At 44.9% G+C, this 19,552-nt stretch overlaps 2 protein-coding genes across 3 annotated transcripts in view; both read right to left on the bottom strand.

Moving 5' to 3' along the window:
• Positions 1–676: 676 nt before the first annotated feature.
• cth1 (cysteine three histidine 1) lies at positions 677–2,109 on the bottom strand. Its single transcript, XM_064939143.1, has 2 exons — positions 2,009–2,109; positions 677–1,603 (listed from the first exon to the last, which is right to left on the bottom strand). The coding sequence occupies exons 1-2, from the start codon at positions 2,015–2,017 to the stop codon at positions 677–679; spliced, it is 936 nt and encodes a 311-aa protein (XP_064795215.1). The 5' UTR covers positions 2,018–2,109.
• A 1,073-nt stretch (positions 2,110–3,182) lies between these two features.
• LOC135516415 (metastasis-associated protein MTA2-like) overlaps positions 3,183–19,552 on the bottom strand; it is a 31,792-nt gene continuing 15,422 nt past the window's right edge. Inside the window, exons 4-18 of one of the 2 annotated variants that reach the window (XM_064940716.1) lie at positions 18,034–18,151; positions 16,553–16,616; positions 14,606–14,723; positions 13,810–13,912; positions 13,216–13,315; positions 11,731–11,919; positions 11,457–11,531; positions 11,249–11,307; positions 11,049–11,149; positions 10,757–10,914; positions 10,285–10,513; positions 10,060–10,149; positions 7,305–7,426; positions 6,829–6,971; positions 3,183–6,335 (exon numbers count right to left, since the gene is read on the bottom strand). In XM_064940716.1, coding sequence (XP_064796788.1) covers positions 6,182–6,335; positions 6,829–6,971; positions 7,305–7,426; positions 10,060–10,149; positions 10,285–10,513; positions 10,757–10,914; positions 11,049–11,149; positions 11,249–11,307; positions 11,457–11,531; positions 11,731–11,919; positions 13,216–13,315; positions 13,810–13,912; positions 14,606–14,723; positions 16,553–16,616; positions 18,034–18,151 — 1,823 coding nt within the window. In that variant the 3' untranslated portion in view covers positions 3,183–6,181. The remainder of the gene's footprint in view (positions 6,336–6,828; positions 6,972–7,304; positions 7,427–10,059; positions 10,150–10,284; positions 10,514–10,756; positions 10,915–11,048; positions 11,150–11,248; positions 11,308–11,456; positions 11,532–11,730; positions 11,920–13,215; positions 13,316–13,809; positions 13,913–14,605; positions 14,724–16,552; positions 16,617–18,033; positions 18,152–19,552) is intronic. The other variant, XM_064940717.1, reaches the window with a different exon arrangement.

Here is a 19,552-nt window from a genome sequence, read left to right as displayed (position 1 = left end):
GCTAAGTCTTCAGTCAGTGCAATCAAGCACGTTCAAGGAATCGAGTGATTGCAAGTAGTCGTTTAAAATTAAGGCCAGTAGCAGTCAGGAAGGGAAGAAGATCATGCCCTTTTAGTGCAGGCCAAGTCAAATGGGGCTTGCATCCCAAATGTCAAGTACAGTTAGGGAAGTCTACATTAAGAGCATAATTTAGGTAATTAAAGCCTACCCAGACATGGTAAAGGGAGATACCCATTGGCCAAAAATAGAAAACAGATTACTAAAATGGAATCATGATAGCAGTGAAAAGTTCTGGCTAGTTCAGTGAATGAAGGGCAAGTAATTAAAAATTGTGGTTTATTCAAGGCAGAAGTATCACAATAAATAAAAACTTACATTAAAACTCATAAATAAACATGTATAACCTCATTAAAATGTACAGTTACAAGGCCTAATCTACATATACAAAAAAAGAGTGGGTCAGTCAGAACACCAATGAGGCCATACAAATTGTAATGCAGGACAGTAATCAGTCTCTCCAAACGAACATTGAAGATCGTCACATGGAACATCCCAAAAGACACTTGCACCACCCCCTATTAAAATACATATGGCTTCCAAGATCATAGCAAACATCACAATATACAGTAGGCTGACTATACATCACATTAGTTACAATACCATTCTTGACGAGTGACTAAAGCTTGTTCCCCCAGACACCCTGCATGTTGCAGGCAGCCTCCATGGCCTGGCTGTTGTCCAGCTGCTGGAGCCTGAGGGCCAGAGGCAGCAGCACATCATTCAGCTGGCTGGAGAAGGTGAAGGCATTGTGGGCCACGGGGTTGTTCAGCGGGGTGGATGAATCATCAGGCCAGACCGGGGAGGGCAGTCCAGATGGTGGAGAGGAGGAGGATGAGGAGCAGGGAGATGAGAACCTGTCTGAAGCTAGGGACAGCAGATGGGTGCGGGCACCCCCCTGGATGCTGCTCGGCAGGCCATGTTGGAAGCAGCAGCGGGTGCCGTGGAGGCAGAAGCCAAAGGAGCTAAAGGTGCGGCACAGGGCCCCACGGGGCTTCCAGTCCTGGGATTGTGGTTGGGGCCTGGCAATGGGGGCCTTCTCAGGAGCGCTGTCTGGGGACTCCAGGCCGCCATCACCGTCAATGTGCAGGAAGTTGCAGCGTGTGCCAAAGGGGCACACACCGAATGAGCGGAAGGTGCGGCAGGGGATGTTGCGGCGCCGGCGGTGGGGGGGGCGCTGTTCCTTGGCAGTGTGGGCAAACAGGCAGCGGGTGCCATAGACGCAGTAGCCTGCCGTGTGGAAGGTGCGGCACAGTTCCGTCTTGTATTTGGGGTGGCGGGACTGCACATGGAGGTCGTGGAGGCCATGGGCAAACTGGCAGCGCTCAGCATACTTGCAGAAGCCCGTGTCGGCATAGCGACTGCACAGCTCCGTCTTATAGCGGGTGGAGCACAACCAGGGGATCTGGGAGGGAGACTCCACTAAGGGCAGGAGGGCCTCAGCCAGGGACATGCCTCTCCCACCTCCAGCTGAGCAGTGCTCCCTCGGGAGCAGGTCATCTCGTCCCTCATGGTAGGGGAACATGGGCAGGTCATCACTGCTTCTCTGAGGAGTAGAGAACCATTTTAAATATCAGGTTTGAAAGGATTTATTTGGATGGTGAACCACTGAAACTAAGTCAGGAGAGTCAAAATACAGCAGTACACTAGCAAGTAGCTCTGTGTACATACCACAATGACTGCAATTATGCAGCCAAAAAAAAAAAAAAAAGACTTCACACTAATCTCATCACATGACAGAATATTTTCTCAAACATTGGTCCTTTGAAGTAGAGAATGTATTAATGAGACTAACCTGGATAAGAGGTTGAATTAAAAAAAAGAGGCAATCAACTGCCACATCTAATTTGGAGAGCAATTTCTTAATACCGAAAATCCAATACAAGCAGGTTAAACTACTGAAGAAGAATCAAAGTATCTGAAACAAAGTATAAAACAAGCTTTACTATACCTCAAACATTGTTACGAATTGAAGATATTGCCCAACGACTGTGCCCCAGACGCTCTCCACCTGTTGTTCGACTGTAACCTCAATGTCCAAGCCAAATTCTAAAGAACTGTGTTTTCCGCATGAAATTCGAAGAAACAAAAGAAATGTTAAAACCTATTCTAGCCTACTGCCCGTTAATGAAGTGAACTACCAGCCACCCTACTTGCTTTGTTATGAAGTAGCACGTATCTTGCGCCTGTGTCCTCTGTATTTTTAACTTGACCCAGTTCCCACTCCCGCCTTCCCTTTAAAACGAGGATCAGCTGTGCAACATTAAACGCCAGTATGGCGTTCGAATCCACCAATCAGATGCAATGTAGGTGGTATTCGATTAGCAACGGCCAATGGCGTTGAGTCTCCGCGACAACGTTGCAGTTTTAGCGCCGGATGAACTGGTCCTTAGCACTGGCGCAATAAACATATGCCAATTAATGCCCTGATTACGAACGTCAAGCCCATTGGGTACATAAACAATTATTCTGTTCTGTGTCAATTCACACCACAGTTGGAGGTCAACCTCACACCTGAGTAATTTGTTAATTAAATGCTGTCTGTTAGGGGGGAAATATAAACCTTTGTGTGGCATTTTGGCTACTTACACAGGCAGCCTAATTCTGATATTTTCCCACTAATTGGTCTTTTGACCAATCAGATAAGATAGTTCGCCTATAATTATGGGAAAGATCAGAATTGGGCTGCCTGTGTGTATGCAGCCAATGTGTATTCATGATTGATCATAGTATTATTCAGTTTAAAAATAATACAATAAATTGTTCTTGTTTGGCGGAACTAGTCTAAGGTTACAACATTTATTTTAAAGGATATCATTAAATTATTTAACTAGGCAAGTCAGTTATGAACAAATTCTTAATTACAATGACAGACTACACCGGCCAACCCCGGAAGATGCTGGGCCAATTGTGCTCCGCCCTATGGGACTCCCAATCACGGCCGGTTGTTATATAGCCTGAAATCGAACCAGGCTGTCCGTAGTGACGCCTCAAGCACGAAGATTCAGTGACTTAGAACACTGGGCCACCCGAGAGCCCGTGAAGCATGCGTGTTTACATTTGACACTGACATCTATGCAACATTGGATCATACACATCCAGAAAAAGCACACACCAGATAAATGTATAGGACCACAAAGAAAAAAAAAATCTTTATTTTCTTATCAAGATACATTAAAAGGATACAGAGACATTGGAATAAAAAACACTTGAGAAAAACCATTAATTGTAGCATAATTCTCTCTCCAACATACAAAATTCTAACCCCCTCTACATCCCTCCCACCAGCTCTGATTTGCACCCCCCCAATGGAGAGCAATGTTCACATGTACAGTATTTTAACCCTCTCCACAATATGGAGTAATTACAAGCCTTCTTCCCCAAAGATTTAATATAAAAAACTTTTCAATAGGCCAAGTTTTTATTTTCTTCTTCAGATTAGTATTTTAACACATCAAATTGTTTTAGAAACATTACAAAAGCCCACATTGGGACCAAACTTGCTTATACATCTGTAATTTCTACCCCCATACTGGCTGCCATTGTACACAGAGCCTGAGGGAGAAAGAGGAATTATAATATCCAATTAAGAATTCATTTAATCTAAACTCACCCTTTCTTCATAATAAACACAAAAAGGGGAAATAAAGATTCAAACCAAATCAACCCACAAGTTGAGACATCACTGGAGATTCCACTCCCATCAAAGACATGACTCCAGCACCCAAGCCAATACATATAGCTGCTTGAGTAACAACAGTATCTGACAACAACCAGCTCGTAACATAATTTGCCAGTTTCATTCAAACCCAAGATCCAAACAGTCCATTGTCATAATTGCGGTGGCCTAGTCTATGTTTGGGGGAGCTGAAGGAATATGATTTATTGGTACAGGTGACAAAATGAACAGGGGCTGTCTAAGAATGGAGTTTTACACCTAGAATGTTTTTTTTTTATGGCTCAATTCTGACTCCACTAAAACAAATCCATATTTCTCCCAATAAGGACCTCAAAGACAACAGTATCTATTTTGCATGTCCCAAACAATCAGATCCACATCCAGAACCACCTGTTTGAATATCTTCCAAACCTACACAATATGAATCTCATCTACCTTGTTAACCTACATCACCATTTCCTAAACCCTTACTTTTCCCTCTCGCCTACCATAGTATTGAAGAGACAAGACCGCTGTACTCAAGCGGTTGCCTGACGACTCATCCTGAATTTAATTCCTCTGCTCTATCGGTCGCTACATTCATTCAGTCTCAAACTGCCATCCTAGACGTTGCTCGTTTGACATCAAAATGAGGGGCGTTGAACAAAACAATATCCATCAGTGATTGGATAGTCTAACCAATAAGTGTATCAAAGTTGATAACGTCAGCATGTAGGCAGGCTCTGGCCCAACCCATAGGTTTCAGGGACCAATCAGAACGGTCAGTATGTGTTTGCGTTCTAGAAATTGTCGGGGGAGGCAGGCAAATCCAGACTCATCGTGGAGAAGGAACGTCAGGTAGTGGGAACGATGTTGCTGGGTAGCCAGGCAACTCAAGCGGTCTTTCTCAGTCGAAACCAAAATGCACCCAAATGCATTTACAGAGAAGGATCCCGACTGTCTCTCTCCAGATGGGTAAATAAACGACTGTAAAAAGTGTGTCAATCAAGTGATGGTAAACAAGACAGGACTCAAATTGATTGTGACGACAATTAAGTAGAAAAACAGACCTCAACACCTAGAGGTTATGGGAGGGAGTTGGGTGGAAAGCTGCGAATGTTAAAAATACCCGGGGGGGGGGAGGTTCAACAGAATTGATTTCCTCACTATCAAACCCTCAAACGTAACTTCTGATAGGATTGTGGAGAGATAGGGGGCAGGATCAGGTCTAATTTAGGTGTGGAGAGGGGGCGGGGCCTGATGTGATGGTGTAAGAGAAGATGGGTGTTTAAAGTAGGATCGGACAAGTATCCTTGAAGGATGGGTCACACAAAGCACTTTACTGCAACCTCCCAGACCTATGATGGAACAAGTGGGTGAAACCTTGGTCAAAATAGACTTTCCCATAAACATGCTAAAAAACTGCCCCACATAGCCCTCCCTATAGAATATGAATAACTAGAACAGACATTTAGTCAAATTGCTGTGGTTCTAGTATTTCTATTTCCATGGCCCTCCCACAACCACGCCCCTACCAGTCCCCAAACAATTAGGTGTCAACCCCTCAAAATGCTGCTAATATTTACACAGATAAGAAAGGACCTGGAGGGGAAAAAATAAAGTGTGCTTAAATCACCATTATTTCAGGATGAGAAATATTTCTGATTTTAAATTACACAGTTAAAATGATTTTACCATTAAAAAAGGGGAGCAAAAAATAATTAAGCAAAAAGAGCCAGAATAAAATAGTAAAGCCCAAAGCCTAGTGTGTGTATGTGGGGGGTGTTGTGTCTGTGTATACACTCAGTGTACAAAACATTACAAACACCTGCTCTTTCCATGACATAGACCAGGGGAGGCAATCAGGCCCCGAGGACTGGAGTTGCCCACCCCTGACATAGACGGACCAGGTGAAAGCTTTGATACCTTATTGTTGTCACTTCAATCAGTGTAGATGAAGGGGAGGAGACGGGTTAAAGAAGGATTTCTAAGCCTTGAGACAATTGAGACATGGATTGTGTATGTGTGCCATTCAGAGGACGAATGGGCAAAACAAAATATTTAAGTGCCTTTGAACAGGGTATTGTAGTAGGTGCCAGGTGCACTGTTTGAGTGGGTCGAGAACTGCAACGCTGCTGGGTTTGAGGCATTCCTGAGGGCAAAAGGGGGTGTTCCTAATGTTTTGTACACTCAGTGTATGCGTAGTGTGTGTGTAAAGACCTGATGCCATGTACTAGATGTAATGCATACATGCGGGTGTCACTCGTGTGTGTGTGTGTGTGTGTGTGTGTGTGTGTGTGTGTGTGTGTGGGGAGCAGCACGTCAGCTTTTGGGAGGTAACAGAACAGAAGACGAGATTTAAAAAATACGACGAGAGAAAACAACTACTGGTATGGGGTTGTGCTGCTACACTAGCAGGTTGGTGCGCGGTGGTGCGCCCTCCCTGTTTCGCAGTGGGGGGGGGGGTTAGTCCTCCAGGACGATGGGCTCGCTGGTGCTGGAGGGCAGAATGGCTAAAGCCAGGGGCCGGGGAGGCAGGGGCAGCTTGACCCTGACGGGGAGGTGTGGTTTCCTGGCTGCCCGTCGCATCTCAGACTGGGTCAGGTGTTTCCTCAGAGCCCTGGAGGGGACAGGAATACACACGGTGAATTGTCTGTAGGACTCAGATCAACATTGGCACACCTAGGAGTCCAAGGCTTTGTTGACACAGGTAGCACCTAATTTTTTGTCCAATTATTGGCAAAAGATCTGATCAGAATTGGGCTGCCTGTATAAAAACACATCCTAATGTCAAAGTGCACAGGTGCAAAGAAGAATAACCTTCATCTTTAAAACAAGTTACATGCAATATTAAACATTCATCATTTTCGTTCTGTGCTTTTTGGTTGAGAAATCTACATAGTACTATATTGAACACCTGACTAAGGGATCAATCAGGTCTATGGCAAAAAATTCAGTGGGAGAATTTGTTTTGACTAAGATTGATCCCTTTGTCAGGTGTTCAATACAGAACTATGCAGATTTCTCAACCAAATAGCACAGAAGGTCATTTGTATCTTCCGGAGCTGACTGCTACTAAAGAGAATAACAGACGCTCAGAGACCAGGACCTACCTGGTGTATTTAGTAGCAACAAAAACCACAGGGTTTGGCGCGTCTCCTTGGTTCACTTTCTGACGCTTGATCACTGACTGAGAGGTGGTCCTCATGCCTGATGTGAACGGCCTCCCATTGGTGGGGAACGGCAGTGCCAACGCCTATGACCAATAAGAGAAGAACGGTGAGAGGTGTGTGTGTGTGTGTGTGTGTGTGGCCACTTGGCCCAAGCTGTGGTCATGCTGCTATGCTCAGCGGTGATGGAGATAGACAGATGGTCAGTAAATCTCCCACTGTTACAGAGGAACCAGAACCAGCGCCAGTCTGTCCCTCTCTGCAGTCTGAGTAGACAGGGACATGAGACACTACCCAAGGTTACAGTAAATGAGGCCGTCTATACCAAACCAGAACCTGTCCGTGTCACATGCATGGATTGACAGACAGAAGTAGTAAAAATGGAGGTTGTGGTTTGTGTATGTGTGAGGAGTACTCACGCTGCTGTCAAAGGGCCTCTTCCCAAGCAGGGCCGATCCCCCGCGGGGCTGGTTGGCCTGGTTGCGGTTGATGGGGGTGGGGGTGCCTCTGGGGGCCTTCAGCTTGAGTGGAGCCTGGATGGCTGGAGAGAGGAAAGGAGAACCCCAATCACAAACGAAGCCACTTAAAATAAAAGTGCATACCGCTTCATTAGCTCGGGGCGGCAGGGTAGCCTAGTGGTTGGAGCCCCTGAACAGGCAGTTAACCCACTGTTCTTAGGCCGTCATTGAAAATAAAAATTTGTTCTTAACTGACTTGCCTAGTAAAATTAAGGTAAAAAAAATAAAAATTACACAGTACCAGTCAAAAGTTTGGACACCTACTCATTCCAGGGTTTTTCTTTATTTTTTACTATTTTCTACATTTTAGAATAATAGTGAAGACATCAAAACTACGAAATAACACATATGGAATCACGTAGTAACCAAAAAATGTGTTAAATGAAAATATATTTTAGATTCTTCAAAGTAGCCACCCTTTGCCTTCAGGTAGTCACCTGGAATATATTTCAATTAACACTAAAGCCTTTTGTGACAAGGGGGGCAGTATTTTCACTTTTGGAAAAACAACATTCCCGTAGTAAACAGGATATTTTGTCAGGACAAGATGCTGGAATATGCATATAATTGACAGCCTTGGATAGAAAACACTCTAAAGTTTCCAAAACTGTAAAAATATTGTCTGTGAGTATAACAGAACTGATGTTTCAGGCGAAAGCCTGAGAAAAATCCAATCCTGAAGTGCCTCATGTTTTGAAAGCACTGCGTTCAAATGCGTCCCTATTGAGCAGTGAATGGGCTATCAACCAGATTACTCTTTCTCCGCATTCCCGAAGGTGTCTACAGCATTGTAACGTAGTTTTACGCATTTATGTTGAAGAATACCCGTAAGCGGCTAAGTTGTGCAAGTGGTCATCTGATGCCTCCCAGAGAGATTCTCGCGTAAAATACAGAGGTAGCCATTATTCCAATCGGTCCTACTGAAAAACTAATTGTCCCGGCGGATATATTATCGAATGGATATTTGAAAAACACCTTGAGGATTGATTATAAACAACGTTTGCCATGTTTCTGTCGATATTATGGAGCTAATTTGGAATATTTTTCGGCATTTTCGTGACTGCAATTTCCGGGCGATTTCTCAGCCAAACGTGAAGAACAAAACGGAGCTATTTCGCCTACAAAAATAATATTTTTGGAAAAAAGTAACATTTGCTATCTAACTGGGAGTCTCGTGAGTGAAAACATCCGAAGCTCATCAAAGGTAAACGATTTAATTGGATTGCTTTTCTGATTTCCGTGACCAAGTTACCTGCTGCTAGCTGGACAAAATGCTATGCTAGGCTATCGATAAACTTACACAAATGCTTGTCTAGCTTTGGCTGTAAAGCATATACTTATGTCCGTTGCGTTATGCTAATTAGTGTCAGTCGATGATTACTCTCCCGCATGCGGGATGGGTAGTCACTGGAGGTCAGGTGTACCTTGTTCAAAGTTAATTTGTGGAATTTCTTTCCTTCTAATGCGTTTGAGCCAATCAATTGTGACAATGCAAAAACCATCAATGAAACTGTCTCTCATGAGGACCACCACAGGAAAGGAAGACCCAGAGTTACCTCTGCTCTAGAGGATAAGTTCATTAGAGTTACCAGCTCAAATAAAATGCTACAAAGTTCAAGTAACAGACACATCTCCACATCAACTGTTCAGAGGAGACTGTGTGAATCAGGCCTTCATGGCCAAATTCCTGCAAAGAAACCACTGCTAAAGGACACCAATAATAAGAAGAGACTGGCTTGGGCCAAGAAACATGAGCAATGGACATTAGACCGGTGGAAATCTGTCCTTTGGTCTGATGTGTCCAAATTGGAGATTTATAGTTCCAACCGCCATGTCTTTGTGAGACGTAGAGGCGGCGAACGGATGATGTCTGCATGTGTGGTTCCCACCGTGAAGCATGGAGGAGGTGGTGTGATGGTGTTTTGCTGGTAACACTGTCAGTGATTTACTTAGAATTTAAGGCACACTTAACCAGCATGACACCCAGAGCATTCTGCGGCAATATGCTATCCCATCTGGTTTGCGCTTAGTGGGACAATGACCCAAAACACACATCCAGTCTGTGTAAGGGCTATTTGACCAAGAAGGAGAGGGATGGAGTGCTGCATCAGATGACCTGGCCTCCACAATCACCTGACCTCAACCCAACTGAGATGGTTTGGGATGATTTGGACCGCAGAGTGAACGAAAAGCAGCCAACAAGTGCTCAGCATATGTGGGAACTCCTTCAAGACTGTTGGAAAAGCATCCCAGGTGAAGCTGGTTGAGAGAATGCCAAGAGTCTGTAAAGCTGTCATCAAGGCAAAGGATGGCTACTTTGAAGAATTTAAAATCTAGAACATATTTTGATTTGTGTAACATTTTTGGGTTAATACATGATTCCATGTGTGTTATTTTGTAGTGTTGATGTCTTCACCATTATTCTACAACGTAGAAAATTCTAAAAAGAAAAACCCTTGAATGAGTAGGTAGTTTTAACTGGTACTGTATTTCGACAGCTGGAGCATGGAAACGTAAAACGCAATTAGGGAGAAAAACTACACACAAGTTATTTTAGTGTTTGTGCCAACCGTGGGTAAATACACAGAGTGTCAGCGTCATAAGACCTCTCAGGATCTCAATGATCATTTCTTCTGTGATTGGACTATTTTCTTACCCAGTTCCTTCACTATGGTGGCCAGCGGTGGTCGAGGGATCGAGCAGTTCTTTATAGGGGCCTTGGTCGCTTTAGGCAGCCTTATCATACCTGAGAAAATAACACCATAAGCATTACAGAAAGTGTGTGTGTGTGTGTGTGTGTGTGTGTGTGTGTGTATATATATATACATACACACATATATATATAATGTGTGTGTATGTTCATGCGTGTCCATATACTCACACTCGGCCTTGACGGCATTGGCGTTGATGGAGGCGTAGGGGCGGCGTGCGGCGCTGCGGGGCTGCAGGATGTCAGTGCAGACACGGCGGGCAATGCGCGTCAGCTTGGTGGTCTGCAGGATGAACGTCTGCCGGTTTTTGGCCAGCAGCTTGGCCCGCCCCCCACTAGTCGTGAACGGTGACAGGCCCTGCACTTCCTGGCGGGTCATGTGACCTCGGGGGGTTGACTCCTGAGGGGCCAAGTGTTAACATATCGAAATATCATGATTGAATAGCTCAGTCTACATTGGCTCCCTCTCCTCTGCTGCCGCTGTAATGATCTGATAACACCGGCTAGGCCACCAAGAACTCGGAAATTACAATGATATGAACTCGCTCTTCCCTGTCCTATGCAGATAAAGGAAAGCTAGGCTACTGGGGTGCACCCAGTATTTGAGTGGTTTAGGGTAGCAGGTTAATAAAAGCAGACATACTGAGCCAGATCTTGCGGCCCCCTCTAGCTGTGTGGGGGTCTTCAGGCCTCCATACTTCTTCCAGTAGATCCAGCAGGATGCACACAGTCTGCACTGCATGTTGGGAGGACCCCACGCGTACCACTGTGCTGACTGGGCGGCTGCAACAGAGGGGAGGTCTGTTAGATGTCCAGAAAAAGAAATACGTCAAAATCACCTACACTGCACACATGGGATTGTTCACTACAGTTAGTCAGACAGACAACAGACCAGACACAAAACACAAACTAAAGTTGTATGGCAGAATACTCACTACGGCAGCTCTCACAGCTCAGTCCTTTCTGGAAGCCAGCGGCCCCGTTCATGCCAGGCTTGTTACCAGGAGCCATGATCTGGTTGGGGTTGGGCTTGGTGCTGGAGGTAGAGAGAGAGAGAGAGAGTTGATGTGTTTAGTTACCGTGGTAATGATGGAGATTGTGCATGGGCTCTGCTGCAGTTCAGACTGTTACTCACTAGGTGGGGATGTAAACCTGCTTCAGCTTGCTGTCTGCTTCCGCTGCCTTGAGTCGTTTCTGAAACAAACATTTCCATTTACAAAGTACCAACAAGTAGCTCTGCTTGTGAAGTCAATTCCGCATTATACATTACTTAAGCCAATGCATAGTACAATCTCATCGTTTCGTAAGAGTGTGGCTATGAACGGCAGAGTGGTGTATTTTACCTGTTGAATGTAGCGGTCGGTGGTTTTCCACATGTAGTAGAACTGAACCACGCTGGCTAGTGACTTCCACGGCAACTGGGGACAACAGAGACAGAACATCCTTCAACACTGACCAGATGAAAGCACATAGGATACAGTTAATATAGAGTGGTGTTCCGGAGGTGCGTTTTGAAACGGAGGAGGTACTTCTCTTTCTTGATTCAAAACATTTGACCTACTGCTCCTTCTGAACACAAGCCAGATATCTATTAGTTGAATAAGGGAGGACACTTACAAAGTCCTGGCGGATGTCGTTGAAGTCCTTGCCATATTTCTCCAGGGCCTCTTCGAACAGCATGGCCTCCGAGGCGCTCCACTCCTCCATCTCGTCACGGCAGAGCACGGGCCCGCCCTGAGGCACCAGCGTGGACATGGCCTTGGCCAGGTCATAGTCGTTTTTCTGCAGGGTATCCATCGCATGGAACTAGAGGGGGAGAGCGGGGGACCATTAGATATATTGCTCATTTTAGACACAGGTTACCGTATTCAAAATGTTTAAAAAATGTGAAATGACATTACATGGTATTAGAATGGTAAACTAGGTGGCCAGTTTATTAGGTACACCCATCAGGTACTGGGTCGGAACCCCCTTTGCCTCCAGAACAGCCTGAAATAGTTTTTCATTTAACTAGGCAAGCTAGTTAATAACAAATTCATATTTACAATACCGACCAAACCTGGACAAAGCCGGACCAATTGTGTGCCGCCCTATAAGACACCCAATCACGTCCGGTTGTGATACAGCCTGGATTCGAACCAAGGTGTCTGTAGTGACGCCTCTAGCACTGAAATGCAGTGCCTTAGGTCCTGAGTGGCGCAGCGGTCTAATGTGTACCAGGAGAACATTCCCCAGTAGCCTGTACCGTTGACACATGGACTGCTGCTTATGCCAAATCCTGACTGACATCAGCATTTCATTTTTTTTAAATTTTACCTTTATGGTTAAATTTTGCCCACGCAAGTCAGTTAAGAACAAATTCTTATTTTCAATGACGGCCTGGGAACAGTGGGTTAACTGCCTGTTCAGGGGCAGAACGACAGATTTGTACCTTGTCAGCTCGGGGGTTTGAACTCACAACCTTTCGGTTACGAGTCCAACGCTCTAACCACTAGGCTACCCTGCCGCCCCATGACGCAACAGGAACCGGGATTCTTCGGACCAGGCAATGTTTTTCAAATCGTCCAGTGTTGGTGATCTCGTGCCCAGAGGAGCCGCTTCTTCTTGTTTTTAAGTGATAAGGGTAGAACCCTGTGTGGTCCTTTACTGTTTGTGGAGCGCCTGTTAGCTTGCACAATTCTTCCCATTCTCCTTCGACCTCTCAGATGTTTTCGTCCACAGGCCTGAGCTGACTGGATGTTTTTAGTTGGTTGCACCATTCTCAGTAAACTCTGGACACTGTCGTGTGTGAAAAGCCCAGGAGGGCGACCGTCTCTGAGATACTGGAACTGGTGCGTCCGGCACCGATGATTATACCACACTCAGTCACTTAGGTCACTGGTTTTGCCCATTCTAACGTTCAGTTGATCAGTAACTTAATGCCTTGATGCCTGTCTGCATGCTTTATATAGCAAGCCACAGCCACGTGACTCATTGTCTGTAGGAGCGAACCATTTTCATGAACGGGGTGGTGTACCTAATAAACTTCCCACTAAGTGTATAGTCCAATTTAATGAATACATGTCTCGTCACCATGGGACATGGACAAAGTGTGTGTCTCACCAGCGTGATGTCTCGGGAGGCTGCCGCAGCACTCATATGCAGGCTGGGTTGACGGATAGAGCTGCTGCAGTCCAGGGCTCGGGCAAACGTCCCCACAGCACTGGAACACACAACCATCAAATATCATTAGAATCAAATGACAAACCCAGTAATGAAACAGACAAACTCCTAACTTATCAGGAACTAGACAAAAATACCCTATCGACTGCGGTTTTGTAAATCAGTGTGAATTTTCACCATATGGCCACTAGATGGTGCTGCAGCTTGAGGTCGTTCCGTACATAATGTTGATTCCCTCCAAAAACAGACTTGGGCCCAAACATGCTGTATGTTGCCTGGGGTCATACTGCTACGACACCGCTTAGGCAAGACCCTTCAAAGATGTCTTGAGAACATTGCAAAATCTCAATACACTAATATCAAGCTCAAAACGGTGGACACTTTGCAACTCAAAGCCATCCAGTTTACATTACTTCAGATCAGAATGTGTTCCAAGCTCATGACAACAAGGCCAGACATGGACCTCCATAGCAACAGGGCGTAACCAGGGCAACGTGTGACAAATGGAGGGGGGCAGGGCCAGGGGACACTCACCGAGCCACCACCAGAAACTGGTCGATCTGTGGGTCTTTGAGCTGGTTGTCGGGGTGCCACACCTTGACCTCCAGCTTCTCCTGAATACGGGTGTCTTCTTCACCTGAGAGGGAAGACACCAAGAGGACAACCATCAGACATGTTTACTAATGTTGCAGACAGACAGAGACACTGGTTGTGGTTGCGTGACCCACTATTTTGGAAACCAGAATGAGAGACTTGAGAGGAAATGGTGAAATAAAGTAATAGGAGAGATGAGTCAAAGAGAAATAGAAAAGGATGAATGAGAGCAGAAGGTGAAAACAACTAAATAGACAAGTATGCATGTCGGGCTAACCAGACTGAGCTAGTGTCACAAGGGCACAAACAACCTTCACAAAATGGCAACCTTCAACTTAACACTGGCGAGGCTACACAAGGGAAGATAAAACAAGAGGGCAACATCTAACTACACTACTTGCTGCCAGAAGGGAAGTGATGTCGTGTTCAGTGGTCAGAAAATTGAGTTCTCCAACAGGAACACAGATTCCCCCTTTTCATTCCAAAAAATGACCGATTTCTCCCTACTCATGATTTACGATCCCATACAACTCAAATAATTTAGACACGTGATAGATAGCAGACATTCTTCAAACCTAGCACTTTTAGAAATGGGGCACAACTTAAATGTGGGTTTAGACAGCACTATGACAGCACTATGATCACTATAATAGGCTGCAACCTGATAGGCCGGTGTAAAAGGTCAAGAGTTCAGCCACCCAAACACCCCCCCTTCTACACACAGACAGACACAGACCTTCGGCTAACTTGTCGGGGATCTCAGCCTGGTACTTGGAGCCCACCCGAATCTCTCCTTGGTCCGCTAGCAGGGTCTTCTGGACCGGGTCAAACACCAGCGAGTAGAAGAAACACTCCTGGAGCACAGAAAAAAAGATGGAAGGATGGGGTTAGAGAATTTAAATCGGGGATGGGCAAACTGGCAGACAGCCCCCCTTTTGACCAATTTCCACTCAGAAACTCAGTAATATAACTCTTAACTTACTGTTGAGAGTTAGAATAGCAAAACATACAGTTGTGCGCATAAACAGTTTCTCTTTTCTCTTTTGTAACTGACAGTTACTCAATTAGCCCATGTCAGCTAACTTTAATTTAAAAAATAATAATTGGTAAGTTACTCTAGCCAGGTTTCATATACATTATGAAAGATCAAATTTCATTACTTTTTCCATGACTTCTAACCAAATTTTCATGATCAACAATAGCCAGCATCTCTATACACGTATAGAAAAAGCATGCATAATGTGGTATGGACACTGCTTTCTGATCCCATGTACCATCTGATGGCGTTGTGCAAGCCCCCCCCCCCCGGAAGGTGGACACCTGTTATGCGTTTTGAAATAACTTGCTCTTTCAATATATCAAAAGATTAAATGGCTACAAATATCTTTATTAAGCTGAAGCAAACCCACAAACGTTCTTCAGGAAATGTACTTTCCAGTTTAGTCATATTTAGCTACCCAACAAGTGTTACTTTGCATATTGGCTAACATCTATTGCAGGGGTCGGCAACCTACGGCGCAGGTAGGCTTGGCAATCCTCCCACCCCCCCCCCAAAAAAGTTCAGGACACACAATGTCAAAGGAAAATAAGGCAGATGTCCACTCATTTATTGCCACTTGGACAAAGGAGTGTGGACTCGTAAAACTGGTTTGTCGGACATCAAGTGTACGGCGTCATTTTGAAACGAGACATGAGAAAAACTTCAGGGTGAGGCGGACAATAATGAAGGAATCAAGAGGGGCATGTCCAGGTATGAAAAGCAAAGCAGTGTGCTTACAAATCTACATGCTGTCAGAAATCAAGCTACAGAGGGGAGATACAGAGTTGAGCAGTGCATTCCTAAACATGGAAAACCATTTACTAAATGGGGAATATATCAAGGAGGCTTCCCTCAGTAGTTTGCAGGCTTTATTTGATGGATTGCCTAACAAAGACAATCATCTCAAAGATAAAAGGCAAGCTTGTGTCTGCCAGAACTGTTGAAAAGGCGTGTTACCGAGATGGATGAAAATGTAAAGGACCAGCAAACTGTAGCATTAAAAGATGCACCTGTGTGGCTCTTGATGAGTGTGGATGTGAATGACATTCCATGATACTGTGACTCAGAGCAGGGATAAAACCCATATGCACTATACTACAAGGGGAATATGTGGCATTAGCCATCGCAGGTCATTTTTTGGAGAGAGAGCTATTGGCCCCGCTATGGTGGGGGAAACAAAGGATTCACAGAGCTGATTTTAGATCAGATTGTCACGATCACATTCACCAGGAGAATCTGTGTTCCAAGATCAAGCCCGTGGTGCTAATGGACAGTGCCTCTGTTTAGCGAGCTATGGTATTCATCCGTTCGTGGGCAATAAGATGTTCAATACAGACAATTAGTTGTAATGCACATATGCAAATCATTACTGGCACGCAGATCGTTAGAATTGGTAGAACAAATTGTAAAATTGACAATCTACACAAAAAAGGTTGCCGACCCCTGATCTATTGAGTTATCAGTTACCCATCCCGTATTTACACCGTCACTCAATGCTTCAGTACCTACAGCACTAATTTCTCCTTGTGTTTTACAGTCCTTGCGCAAAGAGTAATACAAATATATTTGGGGGGATGCAAATATTTTGGAATAAATCCTTAGTGTCCAGTTTGCATCATTGTAAAAAAAAAAAGTGAAGCTCACCTCTTTCTCCAGGTAGCCGGCGAGGACGTCTGTTTCGTTGAGGAGTGTAACGTTACATTTCCCCCTGGGGAGAGAGAGAGGGGTGGCCGGGGAAGGGCATTCAGAGGTCAAGAAGGTACCATGCAATACACACTATTCATCTGAACTGACCTGCACCAATCCTAACTACTGTAATATTTCCCCAATAAGGCATTGGAAAATAAAATATATGTCTGTGGAAATGCTGTAAATGAACAAGTTATAAATATTGAAGAAAACTTGACACAATTTAAGTATTTTTACACTTATAACTTCAACTTATTTTGAGATCAAGAGCCTGAACTGTGATGGTTCATGTTACGAAGGGACAGTTTGAACACATTGCTGGCTTAATGGTCATGAATAGGCCATAGATAAGTTTTGGTGGGAAGGCCAAAAGACCAGAGGTAGCAGAACAGAGTACTCCGGTTGAGGTGTAGGGTTTGAGCATAGCTTAAAGGTAGGGAGGGGCATGGTAGTTGCTCCGTAGGCAATACCATGGTCTTGTAGTGGATACGAGCTTCGACTGGAAGCCAGTGGAGTGGGGTGGAGGAGTGGGGTGACATGGGAGAACACCAGGCAGGATGTGGTGTTCAGGACAAGTTGCAGGGGTTTGATGGCACGAGTGGCGAACCCAGCCAAAAACAAATTGAACTAGTCCAGACGGGAGATAAGGACCTTAAGGACTCTTCCCTGGGAGGAATAGCAGCTCATTCTTGTTGATGTTGAGCTTGAAGTGGTGGGCCGACCTGGGTGTGAGAAGGGGGGGGTCATTCGCATAGCGATGATAGGAGAGACCAGTGAAGATATGACAGAGCCGAGTGATTTGGTGTCGAAAGAGAAGAGGGCCTGGAACTGAGCCCTGGGGGATACCAGTAGTAAGAGTAGTAAGAGCATGTGGTGCAGACACAGATCCTCTCCACGTCACCTGGTAGGAACGGCCTGAGAGGCTGGGGAGGAAGATCCGATAGTTCACGTGTCGAAGGCATCGGATAGAACTCGGTAGGATGGGAACATAAGCGAGAGAGAGAGTTGCTATGGCAGTGAGGAGAGCCTCCGTGACAACGAAAGCAGTCTCAGTTGAGTGACCCGTCTTGAAGTCTGACTGGTTAGGGTCAAGAATATCGTTCTGAGAGAGATAGCGAGAGAGTTGGTCATAGACAGCATGCTCAAGTGTTTGAGAGAAAAGAAAGGAATACCAGTCTGTAGTTTATGACGTCAGAGGGGTCGAGTGTTGGTTTCTTGGGAAGGGGCGCAACTGTGGCCATTTTAAAGTCAGAGAGGACGCAGCCAGTGGTCATGGATGAGTTGATGAGGGAAGTCAGGACTGGACATATCAGTCCTGTCATATGACACTATATCCTGTCAGGGTTGAACTGGTTCAATGGCAGAACTCTTGTTTGCAGCTACTGCTATGTGTTGAGTCTACGCCTCAGGACACACGCTCTCTCTCTCTCGATTACCTTATGTGAGTGGCTGGTAAAGACTCAAACTGCCGAGAGAGGAAGAGTTCTCTGTGTTTCAGCTGGTGTTTCTGCTGTTCAGACACTGTGGGCTGCTTGGACTCCTCCTCAAAGTCTCCTATGAAAACACACACAAAAACAAAAATGAGCAACAAAGCACACTTTCCAATTCTATGGGCTCTAATAATTCACATCAACACAACTGATTGATAATTGTGGCTATGAAGATCCCGCTTTACCTTGCTTTGTATATATTTTTTAATATATATATTTTTTTCAAGTTTTATTGAGAAATAAACATTTGATGGATTACAGTAAAAGGGATAAAGCTCAGAAAGTGAGTGTCGGAACACAGGATCGAACAGCTGCCTCCGGGGACATATGTTGACTCAACCTATACTCCTATTTGTGGCGAGGCATAAGAAAACTGGGGTGGGGTGGACACACTTCAAAAACCCCACCTCAAATTTCTATCTCAAGCAGACCATTTAAAAAAAAAAATGTTTTAAATCAATTTCCTCATAGAGGATGATGTCATCCTCCTGAGGAGGATGAGCTGCCCAATTTTAACAAACTTAATTACAATTTTTATGGAAGAAAAACTACTTCACTTACATTTCATTCATTATAGGTCACATTTCATAGAAATCTGGTAATGCTAGAATGTCTGTCTTTATATAGAGTGCAAATGGAAAGCATTCACCCCTTGACCCCCCACATTTTGTTACATTAGAGCCTTATTCTAAAATTGATTCAATTAAAAAAAAAAACTTTAAATCTACATACAATAACCCATTAGGACAAAGCAAAAACAGGTTTTTAGAAATGTTAGCTAACTTACTCATTTAAAAAAACAACAACTGAAATATGACGTTTACATAAATATTCAGACACATTACAGACCCTAGTACCTTGTCGAATAGCTTTTGGTAGCAATTACAACCTTGAGTATGACGCTACAAGCTTGGCACACCTGTATTTGGGGAGTTTTTCCGAGGTTGGTTGGGGAGCATCGCTGGACAGCTATTTTCAGGTCTCTTCAGAGATGTTCGATTGGGTTGAAGTCCCGTCTCTGGCTGGGACACTCAAGGACATTCAGAGATTTGCCACTCCTGCATTGTCTTGGCTGTGTGCTTAGGGTCGTGGTCCTGTTGGAAGGTGAACCATCGCCCAAGTCTGAGGTCCTGAGTGCTCTGGTGCAGGTTTTCATCAAGGATCTCTATGTACTGTACTCCGTTTATCTTTGCCTCGATCCTGACCAGTCTCCCAGTCCCTGCTGCTGAAAAACATCCACACAGCATGATGCTGCCACCACCATGCTACACCATAGGGATGGTGCCAGGTTTCCTCCAGACGTAGCACTTCACAAACAGGCCAAAGAGACCATAGAATCTTGTTTCTCACTGGCAGAGTCCTTTAGGTTCCTTTTGGCAAACTCCAAACGGGCTGTCAGGTGCCTTTTACTGAGGAGTGGCTTCCATCTGGCCACTCTACCATAAAGGCTTGATTGGTGGAGTGC

Source organism: Oncorhynchus masou, chromosome 27, assembly GCF_036934945.1.
Source record: "Oncorhynchus masou masou isolate Uvic2021 chromosome 27, UVic_Omas_1.1, whole genome shotgun sequence".
Lineage (NCBI taxonomy): Eukaryota > Metazoa > Chordata > Actinopteri > Salmoniformes > Salmonidae > Oncorhynchus > Oncorhynchus masou.
This window is presented reverse-complemented; position numbering and strand designations above follow the sequence as displayed.